The sequence below is a fragment of the Trichomycterus rosablanca genome, chromosome 14 (genome assembly GCF_030014385.1).
Source record: "Trichomycterus rosablanca isolate fTriRos1 chromosome 14, fTriRos1.hap1, whole genome shotgun sequence".
In the NCBI taxonomy this organism is placed as follows: domain Eukaryota; kingdom Metazoa; phylum Chordata; class Actinopteri; order Siluriformes; family Trichomycteridae; genus Trichomycterus; species Trichomycterus rosablanca.
In genome coordinates this window covers 30,014,925-30,030,673 of record NC_086001.1, presented here as the reverse complement: position 1 = coordinate 30,030,673, position 15,749 = coordinate 30,014,925, and the positions used below count along the sequence as shown (strand labels likewise).

Here is a 15,749-nt window from a genome sequence, read left to right as displayed (position 1 = left end):
TCCCGCTTTGGTCCGCGATGCGTGGTGCCGTGGTTAACATTGAGTCGACTCAGAGTCGTGATTTATTAGTTGACCATCGAGCACCAACAAAACGGAACACTGTAAATTCTCTTAAGCTCTAAGATGTTCAGTAGTAAAACATTAGGCACAGTTTAAACACACACTTTAAACTAAATGTCCAACGTGTCTGACTCCAACAGGCTAAACAGCTGGGCTGCTCACGTTCAGCACAATATCACTGACATATACTGGACAATTACCATTTAAACAAGAACTTAACACATTACCGACATTTCTTAAAGCTTAATTACGTGCCACTACTGATAACAGAGGAGGAAAAATCCACGAGCATCCCCCGTTCTGCTCCCACACGTGGACTAACTGTTTACAGCTCACTGCAGACAAGAAGCGCCTACTTTCAGAGAAAGATCTGACTGACATCCAGAACCACCAATCACCAAATTACGCCGATCGGACCAGCGAGCTGAGGGCGGGACTAAATTGATGTCCCATATGCAAATTAAATATGTAAATAATATAAAATGTTCGAATATTTTTTACATTTTAATAGATATTGTATTTTGTGATTTAATTAAAAGGGTAAAAAAAAATTGAGATGCAATATTGTTATGTGCAGTGCGCTCTGGCCAGGGATTCGCTTACAACTCTGGGTCAGAAGAAGTGATTGACACTTCTGCAAACCAATAGCAGGGACTTGGAGGAAGACAAAGAGAGGCGATTAGCCAAGATCACTCACACTTAGTGAGCTTTGGTGAGGGAGAGCGCGTCAATCAGTAACAGATGCGCTGGAGCTTAGAAAATATGCGCGCCTATATCTGAAGAAGCGCTGTGGAATCCCATCTGGGCAAAACCTCTTACAATAAATCTACGTTTACTTGTTCATCACAGATAAAACAAATACAATCTTTATGTTTTGTTAGAGACTATTTAAAATGTTTTGGGAACACATTGCACATTCAGAAAATGCTCCAGAATAATTTAATGGATTGGCCCAAGTGAATAAAATAATTATGACTAGTATGTTATCCACAACAGTTAAATACACATTGTCCACCCTAAATATAACAGACACGTCTTTCTTTTTCTCACTTTTTAGGGGGGCTACAGGTCTAACCACACCCACGTCTGCCATCAATCCCATTACAACAAACAAAACTTACAAACTGAAGAAGTTTATTGAAATAGTGTTTTAGGGTCAGTTAGGGTCAAAATAAAAGATATCAAGAAAGACATAATATTTTGTGATTAAGCTCTACTTCAAGATTATCAAAAATATTTAATACTAAAGTCATATTTATGATGGTGACCAAAAAATGTAAAGTTTAAAATCGTAATGAGATCAAAGTCATAATTATTTTGAGATTAAAGTTGTAATAGTTTGAGAATAAATGTGTAATATTTAGAGCATCATTGGACTACCAGAATCCAAATTCTAACCGTAAAAACACATGACCATCTTTAGGGCTGCATTGGGGTTTTCTGATAATATTACTAACACTTTCCTCGGTCAGGTTTGTGATTAAACATCAGTAAATGATGTGTAATTTATTTTAGAATCCAGTTCTTTTGCGGATTTAATACCTGAGCCTTTTAGTAGAATGTTTCTGTGTGCCTCACACAGTACCATAAAATGCTGTTGGGTAGTCCACAGTGATTTCACATTCTCAAAATTTTAAGTTTAATCTTAAAATAATTATTTTAATCTTGAAATATTATGACTCTGTTCTTGAAATACTTGAGTTATAACTTAAATAGTGAAGTTCTACAATTATGTTCTACAGTAACGGAGCATGACATAAGTAATACTATAGTTTTTGTTATAATTAATATATTTCTCTTAAAACAGATTTCCAATTCTGTGATTATCCTGTGAAGTTTTTCATCTGCATCCAGTAAGTAACCATTGTCAAGATGGAACAGAAGACTGTTTAAAACATTTATTTTATGTTTCATGTTTGGTCTTTTTAAATTCTCAGTATGGCTTTCACAACACCCTCATATTGGACAATAAGAAGAAAATCCAAAGCCAGAGTTAATGAACAATTAATTTCTGTCTATGTAAATGAACTGGGCTGTGGGAGTCCATATCAAAGGCAGGAACAAAATACTGAGGAAATTGAAGACTGTTTGTCCAATGAGGACAACGAGGAATTTTTTGATGCCTTTGAACTCACAGAAACAGAATCAGACACAGACTCAGATTCAGAAGTCCAAGCCTCTCTGCATAGTAGACTGGCATCATGGGCTGTTGAGCAAAATGTTACACATTCTGCTTTAAACAGTCTCCTAAAGATCCTGGCAGATTACCACCCAAAACTCTCTCATGATGCAAGAACATTGCTTGGAACTGTTCGTTCTACAAAAATGACCTGCAAAGATATTGCTGGGGGACAGTATTACCATTTTGGTGTGCTTGAAGCTATTACACATCTCTTAGAAGAACACAAGCATGTCATAAAAGAAACACACCTTCTGAACCTCCAGGTCAATATTGATGGTTTACCTTTATTCAAGAGTTCCACCACACAGTTTTGGCCAATTCTAGGAATTATTGAAAATCTTCCAAAACATGACCCAGTCATAATAGGTTTGTTTTGTGGCAACCAAAAACCAGGATCCCTGGGTGCCTTCCTAGAAGATTTTGTGTCAGACATTTCTAATCTGGAAAAAGGATTTAATTACAAAGGAGATTTCCTGTACTTAAGGCTGTGCACAGTAGTTTGTGATGCTCCGGCATGTGCCTTTGTGAAAAACATAAACGGTCACTCTGGCTATAGTGGCTGTGGGAAATGTACCCAAGAGGGGAAGTATATTGAGAATCGAGTTGTTTTTCCTGAAATTGATGCTTTACTGAGAACAGATGAGTCATTCAGGGCTCAAATAGATGAAGAACATCATCATGGTCCCACACCACTGCAAAGAACATCACTGAAAATGGTAACAGGCTTTCCATTAGACTATATGCACCTTGTGTGCCTTGGTGTTATGCGCAGGCTCCTTTTGTTGTGGCTACGGGGTCCTTTGTCCTGCAGACTGCCTGCCTCTACTGTTGACAACCTTTCAAGCAGACTTCAGCAAATCCGTAAAAATGTTCCCTTGGAATTCTCGCGACAACCAAGGTCTGTAAGAGAGTTAGACAGGTGGAAAGCTACTGAGTTCCGGCAGTTTTTGTTGTACAGTGGGCCTGTTCTTTTAAATAGCACACTCATTACAACAGCATACCAAAACTAGCAAACAGCTACTCCGAGACCATCTTGAGTATGCTAATGACATTTTGGTTTTATTTGTGAAACACTTTCAAGAGCTCTATGGGGAAAAGTTCATGTCTTACAATGTACACAACCTTGTTCACTTGGCACAAGATGTAAAAATACATGGTGCACTCGATAATTTCAGTGCATTTAAATTTGAATCTTTCCTTCACCAGATTAAAAAGCTAATTAGAAAACCTGGCTTCCCACTCAGTCAGGTCATTAGAAGACTGTCAGAGAGGCCCAAAAAACTGAATCGAAATAGGAAAAGAATGGGATTATACAAAGTTCATGCATGTGGTCCACTTCCCAGGTCCATCCAAACAGCCAGTCAGTATCGCGAACTGAGGACACAGAGTTTCTCATTGAGATTAGATGAAGCCAACAGCTTTATTTACATCAACAACAAAGTTGCCAGAGTGAAAAATATTTTCTCCCATGGAAATGAGGTCTACATTGCATACTGCTGTTTTCTCGAACAGGAATCATTCTTCGAATACCCTCTTTCCTCAGCCACACTTGGCATCTACTTAATAGACAAGGTCTCAGGGGCCACTGAATATTGCAAATTTTCAGAAGTTCAACAGAAGGCATTTGTTTTGCCATATAAGATGAAATCTGTATCTTTTCCCCTTCTGCATACCAGTTCATGAGAAATTTGCTACCAGAACCTCCCTTTTCATCCCCACTGAGTTTTTTTTAAATTTTCTTCTTCATAATCAAGTTTATTTTTTTTTATAGTTTTCATGACATATGAGTAGCATGATAGATCCCTGTATGATAGGAATGTACCTACTGGTTGAATTTGTGGATGAGGGAACAACAAGCCCGGTGGCAGCAGAGTGGTACCATGAGGGCATATCATGGTGGCCTCCATACACAGACAAAGCCAAACTTCTAAAAAGTATCCGAGGCAGTGAGGTCCCAAATGTGAGCAGAGGATGGACACAGCACCAAGCTCGTATCCTTTACAGCTCAGGTAATCTAAAATGTATAAGAATATTGATTAGATAAACATTATCTATATTATGTACATTATACAGTACAGACCAAAAGTTTGGACACACCCTTCTCATTCAAAGAGTTCATGACTTATTTTCATGACTATGAAAATTGTAGATTCACACTGAAGGCATCAAAACTATGAATTAACACATGTGGAATTATATACTTAACAAAAAAGTGTGAAACAACTGAAAATATGTTTTATATTCTCGGTTCTTCAAAGTAGCCACCTGTTGCTTTGATTACTGCTTCGCACACTCTTGGCATTCTCTTGATGAGCTTTAAGAGGTAGTCACCTGAAATGGTTTTCACTTCTCAGGTGTCCCCTGTCAGGTTTAATAAGTGGGATTTCTTGCCTTATAAATGGGGTTGGGACCATCAGTTGTGTTGTGCAGAAGTCAGGTGGATACACAGCTGATAGTCCTACTGAATAGACTGTTAGAATTTGTATTATGGCAAGAAAAAAAGCAGCTAAGTAAAGAAAAATGAGTGGCCATCATTACTTTAAGAACTGAAGATCAGTAAGTCCGAAAAATTGGGAAAATTTTGAAAGTGTCCCCAAGTGCAGTCGCAAAAAACATCAAGCGCTACAAAGAAACTGGCTTACATGAGGACCGCCCCAGGAAAGGAAGACCAAGAGTCACCTCTGCTGCGGAGGATAAGCTCATACGAGTCACCAGCCTCAGAAATCGCAGGTTAACAGCAGCTCAGATTAGAGACCAGGTAAATGCCACACAGAGTTGTAGCAGCAGACACATCTCTAGAACAACGGTTAAGAGGAGACTGTGTGCATCAGGCCTTCATGGTAAAATAGCTGTTAGGAAACCTCTGCTAAGGACAGGCAACAAGCAGAAGAGACTTGTTTTGGCTAAAGAACACAAGGAATGGACATTAGACCAGTGAAAATCTGTGCTTTGGTCTGATCAGTCCAAATTTGAGATCTTTGGTTCCAACCACCGTGTCTTTGTGCGGCGCAGAAAAGGTGGACGGATGTACTCTACTGCAAAGCAGTAATCAAAGCAAAAGGTGGCTACTATAATATAAAACATATTTTCAGTTGTTTCACACTTTTTTGTTAAGTATATAATTCCACATGTGTTAATTCATAGTTTTGATGCCTTCAGTGTGAATCTACCATTTTCATAGTCATGAAAAAAAAGAACAATCTTTGAATGAGAAGGTGTGTCCAAACTTTTGGTCTGTACTGTATGTACAGTCATGTGAAAAAGTAAGTACACCCTCTTTGAATTCTATGGTTTTGTGTATTCAGACATAATAAAAACCATCTATTTCTTATCAGGTCTTAAAATTATATAAATACAGTCTCAGATAAACAATAATGCATAATAAATTACACTCATTCATTCATTTGTATAAAAACACTAGACCAAAATAGAAAAAGTAGTATGTGAAAAAATAAGTACACCCCATGAATGAATAGCATGTAGAATCTCATTTATTAGTAATAAGTTGTAGTAATGGTTTTCTGTATGACTTTATCAGTCTCTAACATCGTTCTGGAGGATTTTTACTCCACTCTTCTTTACAACATTACTTCAGTTCATTGAGGTTTGTGTCCATTCATTTGTAAATGATCTCAAATTTAACTCTAGAATACTTTGGTTTCAAGAGGAGTTCATGGTCGACTCAACGGCTGTAATCTGTCCAGATCCTGTGACTGTAACACAAACCCCTAATCGTCACCCCTTCACCACCATGATTGACAGTTTGTATGGGGTGTTTGTGCTGATATGCTGTGTTTGTTTTTTGTCAGATGTGCCGTTGTGAATTTTGGCCAAATATCTCAATTTTGGTTTCGTCTGTCCACAGGACATTGTTCCAGAAATCTTGTGGTTTATTTCAGATGCAACTTTGCAAACTTAATCTGTTTTGTCATGTTCATTTTAAAGAGAGAACATTTTCTTTCAGAAACCCTTCCAGCAGGCCAAACTTGTTCAGTCTTTTTGTTTTAGTTGAACAGTCATTAAATTGAACATTTAACATGCTAACCGAAGCCTGTAGAGTCTTAGATGAAGCTCTTGGATGTTTTGCAATTTCTCAGAGCATTGCACAGTCTGATCTCGTGGTGAACTTGCAGGGACGTCTACTACTGGGAAGCTGCCTTGAATGTTTTCCACTTGTAAATGATCTTTCTTACTGTAGAACGATGAACTTCAGATTTGGAAATGGCTTTATAACCCTTCCCAGAATAATCAGCAGGAACAATTCTTTGTCTAAGATCATTGTTGATGTCTTTCCTACTTGGTATTGTGTTTACACACACCTGAATGGTCCAGACCACAATAAGTGCCAAAACTTCTGATTTTATAGACGTGATCACACTTACTAATCATCAGTTAATCAAGATCATTTGATTAGCAGAACCTGACTGATAAATACCCTCTTAATTCCTTTAGAAACAGTAAGGGTGTACTTATTTTTTCACACACTGCTTTTTGTATTTTGATCTAGTTTTTTATATAAATAATGAGATGGTGTAATTTGTTATGTGTTATTGTCTATCTGAGGTTGTATTTATATAATGGTAAGACCTGATGAAGAACAGATGATTTATATTATGTCCTGATACATAAAAACATAAAATTCAAAGAGGGTGTACTTACTTTTTCCCATGACTGTATATTATGCATTTAATTGTCTGCATGCAAAATATATTACAGATTGTTTGGACAAGGTCGTCCAGAAATGGAGAATATCCTGCGAGACCTCGGATTTAAATTCAGACAATGATTTCCCACGAAAACGAAAGTAATTTTATAACATGTCACACAACATTGTGTAGTACTTCATGAAGATTTCTATTTGATTTTTCTTTTACTTTTTAGACCTAAAAAGCCATTTGAATTTATTGAAAAGTCTCAAGCAAAATGGCATCCCAGCCCTCAAAAACAGAATCTCAAAATGAAAAAGAAAACAGTGCATTCCCTACCACCACCACCAATACCACCACCACCACCTGCTGACCATCGAAATCCTGGAACAAACAGAAGTAGTAAGTTTAGTGTATTTGTCTTCCCAAAAAAAAAAAAAAAAAAGAAAAGCAGTCCAAGATGTAACACTCTTTGCAACTTGAGCTGGACTAGATGGGTCTAAATGGCTGAAGGCTGAACAGATACATACATGCGCCTGGCATTTTTGTGACATCACCAAAAAAAAAAAAAAAAAAAAAAAAAACCCTCAGCCTTATTTTGATAAAATAATAATAAAAATACATTTTGAATCTTGTTTATATACTTATACCACCTTATAGGGCCCCTTAAATTTTAGGAAACACAATAGCTCAGAAGACTTAAATCTTTTCATTCCATTGCCTGAATAAAATATAGTTTGAAAGACTGGGAAAAGCCTGGCAAATCTTTAAAACACAACACTGGCTTTAAAGCTTATGATATTTCACATTTTCACAAGTATTACTGGGCGTTTATTAGAAATCTCATACTGAAGATTGTTAATATTCACTATAATTAGTTAGATACTGTTAAGAATGTGTTTGTTAAACTGTTTGAGGACTAAGCAGTGCAAAGCTAGTCTATAATAATATAACCAATGCCCAGAGAAAAATAAAATCATTTTTTTTCAGTTCCATCATATTTATAGAAGCGTAGTATTTCAAACATCACGCATAAACGCATATTGAAAAAAGCAGGTTTTTAAAATGGACAGTGTACTTACCAAATTATGATTTTTTAGTGATGTCACAGGATGAGTGCTTCCAGACAAATGTTCAGGGATACTCGGATGAAACCTCCTTCCCAGAATCTAGACAAGGTAAAGTTCATTGAAAATGAAGAAATTAAATATATAAAAACATTACAACACTTTCCAAAAAAGTTGGGATGCTGGGCAACATATAAATAATAACAGAATACAATGATGTGCAAATTATTTACATTGTATTTTTAATTGAAAATAGTACCAAGAAAACATATCAAATGTTGAAACTGAGATATTCTCCTACTAATTAATAAAACAAGTTTAACATATTTAAATAAATTCAATTAAGCAATGGAACAAAAATGTTTCATGCTGTGGAAATGACTAGATTTAAGAGAGCTTACAGTATTTTTTCCTTTTATCCTGTCCAACTAATAAAAGTTCTGAAGTGCAGTTTTAATTTCAGTCCACAATAAAACAAACTTAGAATAACAAATTTAAATTATGAATATAGTACATACCTATTTCTTTTTTTCAGTGATGTCAAAGGCCCAGTCCTATCAGGGAAGAATTCAGGATGCTTGGTTCACTGAACCAACACAGCAGAGTAAAATCACATTTGTCATATATGCTATTCATAGAAACCCCCTGCTTGATAAGTATTTATCAAAACAAATAGAGAAATATACATAACCTTACAAATTCATAAAAAGTTTAATCACCCATGCATAATTATTTGCTACAAATCCAATTGCTCAGTCAAGATGGACAGTCCACCATCACAGAACAAAGTAAGGTTTCTCTACAGTCATTAACATTACAATTAACTACAATGTTTCTTAATAATTTAATAGAAAATTTCACTATAGATCTTCAGCATGTTTAAGAAGACAAACTTAAATCTTACCAAGTGCTTACCTTTCTCCTTAAGTGACAGAAGACAATCAAAGTGTTGGTTTGGAAAGCCACTGTGACATTCTCAGTCAGTCTCAGTCAGCAGGACCAGGTAAGATAACAGCACTGCACAAATTACAGTGACTTTATATTTGTGGTTAACCTCACTTATTATTGTTATACTTAAATACTTATGAGTAGACCAATATACTGTCCTTGGTGTTAATAGCTAACGCACCTAGAGTCCGTCTGCCTACAGGCCGACTAGTGCCGGGTCAATGCACACGTAAGTTTAAGTAAATTCTATTTTATAAAATTCCTAATTGTCTTATTTATTGATCTAATAAAGATGTGTGAATAACCATGATATTATTATGTGACTTCCCAGCAGCAGAGAGGGCCATCTTAGAGATGCTGGGGGAACTGCAGCTCCAGGTCCAGCATCTCACTTCTGTTATTACCCAAAGAGGCCCCTTTTTGGGTAACAGCAGCCTGAAGATGCCACCTGCACCAGCAGATAAAGAGGAAGAAGATGGACTTCCACTGGAAAGCATTCAGGCCTTGAATGACTTTGAAGTCCATCTTCAAAACAAGATCTTCAAGCAAAAATTGGTAATTTACTGTACCTTACACACACACACACACTATATATATATATATATATATATATATATATATATATATATATATATATATATATATATATATATATATATATATATATATATATATATATTGTACATTGCATGTACATTACTTACCGAATATTTTTGTCAACTTCAGGTGTCAAAACTGTCACTGGTTGGGGGGCAAACACTTAAAAAAACAGTGTGGCGGATTTGTGGCAAAGTGTTTGCTCCTCAACTAGCTGTGCAGTTGAACTGGTGTGGCAGAGGAGAGAAAACGGCCATCAAAAACACACACCTGAAAGACACAATTGTCTGTAAGTATAAACATTTTTGTCAACAATTTTTAGTTCTGTATATTGACTTAAGATATCTTGTTTGTGCACCTTCTAGTCCACTAGACCATAATCAGTAGTCATTTTCTAACCACAGGATCATTGCTGGATGGATATTTTTGTGATCTTCCATTGATTAACAGAGTACAGTAGTCTTTATATGGTGTATAGGCTGTAGTCTTTAATCCTAGATGAATGCCTTACCATTCTCATGTGGAATTGTTTAATATGCCAAAAATTCATAGCTCTATCAAAAGATGACAAGCTATTGCAGTCTAATGGCATTAACCCTCCTGTTGTCCTCGGGTCAAAATGACCCGCCACTGTGTTAAAACCCCCCCAAAAATCCACTAAATGCTATTTTTTTACCTTGAAATTGTATGACTTTTCCTAGATTGGCCCCAACAATAGAAAAAGTGAAATGTTGCTTTTATTCACATTTCCATGTAAGCTGTACAAAAAAAGGTACAAAGGTGGTCTTCGGGTCAAAATGACCCGTGAGGCAAATAGAGTTGAAATCAAGGTCACAGAGTTATTTACAACCCACAGAATGTTACAATGTTTTAGTTGTGTCTCAGATCAATCAGTAGCAGAAGTAATCAGGTGGTGTTCTCGCAGACTTCAGAAGACCACCTGTTTATTTCCAGAGGTTATAAAGGTGCTGCAGATAACAGGACCCAGAATTCTGTCTGTACTGAAGCCATGAGTGTGCGTTATAGCGTTGAAGAGGCTGTAGAGCTGATTTTCTCAGATGTCCAGCAAGACAACTCTGATTCAGAAGAGGAAGTGGAGCATGTATCCGAAGAAGAAGATGGGGAGGAATACAACCCAGAGCATGATGAATCATCTTCAGAAGAAGAAGAAAACCCTGAAGCTAAAAGAGAGACTTTCCTTTCAAAAAATGGCAAAATAACATGGTCCTCAGCAGCATATGACCAACACGGCAGGCATGCAGAACAAAACGTTGTGCTTGATGTGACAGAGGGACTGAGGGGTCACAATGTGACATGTGACAATTTCTTCACCTCTTATGAACTCGGACTGCAGCTCCTGAAGAGGAAGATCACCATGGTTGGTGCAGTTCGAAAGAACAAGCCTGAGCTCCCACCTGCACTGCTTGCGTCAAAGGAGAGAAAGGTCTTCTCCTCAAAGTTTGCCTTCACGCCCACCACCACTCCAGTTTCCTACCTCCCAAAGAAAAACAAGAATGTAGTTCTTCTGAGCACACTGCACGCAGATGGTGACATTAGCGATCGTGAGGACAGGAAGTCAATCATCATCCTAGACTACAACCGCAACAAAGGAGGTGTGGACAACCTAGATAAGGTGATTGGAACAGATAGCTGCAGAAGAATGACTGCCCGCTGGCCCCTGGGCAGTCCACAACATCATTGATGTTTCCTGCTACAATGCCTTTGTGATTTGGAGAGAGATCAACCCGACCTGGATGTCTCGTAAGCAGAACAAGAGGAGGGTGTTCCTGGAGCAGCTAGGAAAGGCACTTGTAACTCCACTCATTGAAAGAAGGAAGCATGTCCCCCACACAGAAGCCTCAGCAGCAGTTGTGAAAGCTATTCAGAGTGCAGGAGCCCCTGATCATCCAGCTACCACAGCCACTTCCCCAGCTAGGGCAAGTAAGAGGAAGAGATGTCAGTTCTGCCCTCAAAAGAAGGACTGTAAAACACATACTGTGTGCTGCAGGTGTAAGAAATATTTCAAGTGCACAGCCTTGTGCCCTCCATGTGCTAATTAGTTGAATGGGTTGTTATATTTCATATTTTTGTATTGTACATTGTCTTAAATTGTTCACTGGAGAAAAAAAAAAGAAACTGAGTCATTGGGATGAATACAATTTCATTTAATACAGCGAGACTATTTATTCTATTACTCATGTCTAATGTTACAGCTACATATACCTACTCTTTTTGTAATCCGATTTTTTTTTCAGTATCAGCAATGAGAAACCCGCTGCTCCCCACTCCAAATGAGGCTGAAGCTGAGAAGATAATTAAAGAGTGGCTTCGCCTTTCCAGTGACAGGCTCAGAAAAAGGCAGCGATAGTTTTTACATTTATTTTATGTTTTATATATATATAATAGTTTATGTATATATAAATACTTGTAAATATGTTCTGTTTTTTTAAAGTTAAGGCTAAGTTAGTAGTATGTAAGTTATTATATATTTATATGTGTATGTTAAAATAAGAAACATTTTATATCAAATGTTTTACATAATTTTGCAATTTTTAAAAATGTTTAATTCCTAATAAAAGTTTATTGTTAAACCTTTCATAATTTGAACTCAGTTTTGCTAAAAGACAAAACACAAAATAAAAATAAAACATTAAAACAAGACATCGCGGAGACATCGGATGAAAGTCGTAGAAGGGGAAGCTGGACGTAGGTATGCCGGAAAATACGTCGCGGATACACCGGATCAGCGTCGTTTTAAGGGCGCTTTTTCATCAAAGCTACGTAGTGCCAATATGCAAACGACATAAATACTATGTAACGCCAACCATTCTAAGTAGGGAGCAGCGACGTATTTGTGCTGTCTGGGTAATTATCACTGCACCATCTACACTAAACATGTTACTGTACCTCTAAACCATGTATTACGGTACCCAAAGCGTTAAAGAGGGTAAAACTGCTGTTTACAGTTTAATAAACATTATTTACCGCGTTCTGATGCACAAAATCCACTCAGTTCAAGAAGATCATCGACTCTGTTATTAATGAAATACATTTCAGACATTTTTACTGGAGGAATTTGATGTGATCGGATCTCAAACTCATGTGAAGTGTCTGTTCGGTTGTTAATACCACTTTTTGAAGAGCAATAAAATAAACAAAACAAATTGTTATCAGGTGCCACCCCGACATCCATAAAGAACACTTACTCTAGTACTAATCTTGTGGTTTTGAGATCATTTTACTGTAGGAATTCAAAAGAACTTTTTGCTGCCTGGTGCCACAGTAGCTTCAGTTTATAACAATAACAACAGCCCATTACAACAGTCTAAAGCAGGGGTGCACAACATACGGCCCGCGGGCCAGATCCGGCCCGGCAAAACTCTCGATCCGGCCCGCCAAATAAAGTGCTGATGCATTTTTAAATAAATGATGCTGTCACTTTAAATTCACCGGGTAATTCCATGAAATTGCGACTGAAAAGTAAATGATGTAAATACAAGTTACCTCAGCGGTACCGTGTGTTTGTCCAAACCAAGTACGAGTAAAAAAAGTAAAGTGGATCTCGAGCAGAGGAAATTTAACTCTGAATGGACATACAGGTATTTTCTCATGTCTGCTGTGCTTGCGACCACATTAATCAGCTGGTGTCAGAAAGATGCTGCAGTATCTCCCACTGACCAACACATTTCTTCTAACTACCTGATTTGATATAACTGTATTTAGTGCTGGGCGATTTTCACGATTAATTCGAATGAACGTTTTCACATGATGTTAGAAATGTGACAATCGCGATTGTTTACATACTTTATATTTTAATTAAAATACCAACATGTCATGAAGCAGAAACTGACCAGACGCTCGCGGAATATAAATCAGGGAAAGTTTAATATCAAAAGGGCAAAAACAGTGTACAAAATCCAAAACCAGAGGATAAACAGACAGGCAGGAAACGGAAGACAGCAAGGATTATACACGGTAATGGTTAGATTTAGAAATAAGGACACAAACACAATCGGCAAAACTTCACAACGAGACTCAAACAGAAGAGTTTAAATAAGATTCATGGAACCGAACACAGCTGAACTGAATCAAAACTCCGGAGACGGTGAGCGCGATCAGGATTGGCTGACCGGGGACATGTTATAGTCACGTGACAGTCCAGGGGCTCATGGAAATTGTAGTCCATATGGTTAGACGTGGAATGTGCCCCCTCCATCCACTCCCCAATCACAAGAGGACAAAATCAAAGCTGAGCTGAGTGTTTACTTGATGTCCCCCAGTGTAGATACTGATACAGACTCACTTATATGGTGGAAACAGTAAACAGGCTCGAGTTCCTTTTAAAAAACCTGTAAAGAACTGTTTGTGGTTTTACACTTTTCTTATGTTTTTTATATAAAGGATATAGCTAATTAAGATGTCTATTTTGTTCAAATTATTGTTATATTGTTATAAAGTTTGATTTCCTTGAAAGGATAATTATAGGTGGTGCTGTTACTATTTTTGAATTTCTGCCGTCTTTTAAATAAAACATTTTCAATTGCATTATACAAAAACAAAAACAAAATTGCAATCGAGACTCGATAATACACTTGAAAATAATCGAAAATTTGTTTTTCAATATCACCCAGCCATAACTGTATTACAAATTCATGTGGACAGGTCTGTAAAAATGAAATGTGTGGCCCTCTGGTTTAGGTGTTTATGTGAAATCGGCCCTTGGTAAAAAGAAGTTGTGCACCCCTGTTCTAGTGCCTAAAACCCAGTTCATATAAATCCTAGTGAAGAAAAGGTTGAATCCAGATGATTTGTTGTGATGTTTTTGTACCAAATGCATCGTCTCCATCTAGTGGTGCTAGAAATAAATTACAGCTTGTTGCTTAAGCACAGATTTGTGACTTTTTGGGTTATTTTTAAGCTTCTACTGGTGTGAATGTGTGAGTTGGAAAACAAAACATGACATTATAGAAACTGCTTGGAAGAACGTCTAGGACTGACTGTAGTCCTCTCTAAAGCTACCTGAGCAGTGTTGGGGTAGTTACTCAAAAAAAGTAATCCATTACTCATTACTTATTACTTAACTAAAATTGTAATGGGATTACTTTACTCATTACATCCTGGAAAATGTAATCTCGTTCCTCATTACTTTACTTTCACGTTACATTCTAAACCCAAACAAATACTGTATACTGGAATCACATCTACAAACAAATTCCATTTATTTACTTTATTTATTTAGTTTCAGAAAAATCCTCTCTTGTGCAGAGATGTGCCTGTGTTTGTTTCTGCTTTAAAAAATACACGCCATGAACCAATCAGATTTAACATCATTAAACAAGTTTATTCCTTAATTATTTGTCCTTATACTAGAGGAGCGACTCGGTTCTTTTAGTTCATTTCAAAGAATCGTTCAATAGAATCGGTTCGTTCCCCCAACACTGTAGCTGAGAGATACAGGGCTAATGGAGATGTTTTACTGCTAAGCTGCTGTTCAACTCCAGTCCAGTTGGTGACGCTGGTGCGTCTTAAGTTGTTCTGCCAACCGCCATTAAACATCATAAGAAGAACAAGAAGCTGCTGTGTTTGTACTGTAGAGCCTCATCTGTAAGTAAAATATGTAGTTAATTATAACCCTTATATTTCATTATAACCACATTCTAATTAATAATAAAACTAGAGTTTATAATAAAACATCACTGTGAGGATTTGAGAAGCTTTAACTCCAGTTTTATTTAAACACACAAACTATTAGCTGCTCTGCTAACTGTTAGCATCACACATGATTCAGTACTGATGAACCGATTCATTGAACCGATGAATCAGTGGATTGTAACGGATTCAGAGTTTATTCATGATTAAATCTAACATTTTGATATAAACGCGTCACATTTTTAGCTTTGTTTACAGTGTTTAATGTTTGATAGAAACAGCGAGTTCTTGTAGCTTTGTTTACAGGTTGTTTTACAGGTTTATAGTAAAAGTTAAAAGTATTAGTACAGCACTGTTATTGGGAGTGGATGAGAAACTAGATGTAAAGAACATCAGACTTAATCATTTCACTTTGGACCACAAAACCACTTCCACCAAACTCAAAGGGTTGTTTCCCAGACAGGGATTAAGGCTTATAGTCCAGGACTACATTTAGCTTTAAATAGAGAATCTCCATTCAAAATGCTGTGTAGTCTAGGACTAGGCTTAATCCCTGTCTGTGAAACCAACCCAAAAAGTTCTATTAGAAGTCTTTTCTGT

The 15,749-nt window shown here is 37.0% G+C and overlaps 1 protein-coding gene, 1 long non-coding RNA gene and 1 pseudogene across 5 annotated transcripts; 2 read left to right on the top strand and 1 right to left on the bottom strand.

Annotated features, from left to right (window-relative positions):
- Positions 1–15,749, top strand: part of LOC134326286 (zinc finger protein 850-like) — a 226,344-nt pseudogene that overhangs the window by 162,392 nt on the left and 48,203 nt on the right.
- On the top strand, positions 1,880–8,669 carry LOC134326378 (uncharacterized). Of its 3 annotated transcripts, XM_063008540.1 has the most exons (6): positions 1,880–1,913; positions 4,057–4,251; positions 6,959–7,046; positions 7,124–7,290; positions 7,989–8,066; positions 8,491–8,669. In XM_063008540.1, the coding sequence occupies exons 2-6, from the start codon at positions 4,059–4,061 to the stop codon at positions 8,643–8,645; spliced, it is 681 nt and encodes a 226-aa protein (XP_062864610.1). In that variant the 5' UTR covers positions 1,880–1,913; positions 4,057–4,058; the 3' UTR covers positions 8,646–8,669. The 3 variants fall into 3 exon arrangements, with proteins under 3 accessions (XP_062864610.1, XP_062864611.1, XP_062864609.1); XM_063008541.1 differs by lacking the exon at positions 7,989–8,066 and having other exon boundaries at positions 1,895–1,913; positions 4,014–4,251; XM_063008539.1 differs by lacking the exon at positions 1,880–1,913 and having other exon boundaries at positions 4,014–4,251.
- On the bottom strand, positions 3,276–8,598 carry LOC134326387 (uncharacterized). Of its 2 annotated transcripts, XR_010014497.1 has the most exons (5): positions 8,474–8,598; positions 7,971–8,057; positions 7,228–7,272; positions 4,069–4,256; positions 3,276–3,616 (listed from the first exon to the last, which is right to left on the bottom strand). It is a non-coding gene; the product is annotated as an uncharacterized LOC134326387 (long non-coding RNA). The 2 variants fall into 2 exon arrangements; XR_010014498.1 differs by lacking the exon at positions 7,228–7,272 and having other exon boundaries at positions 8,474–8,591.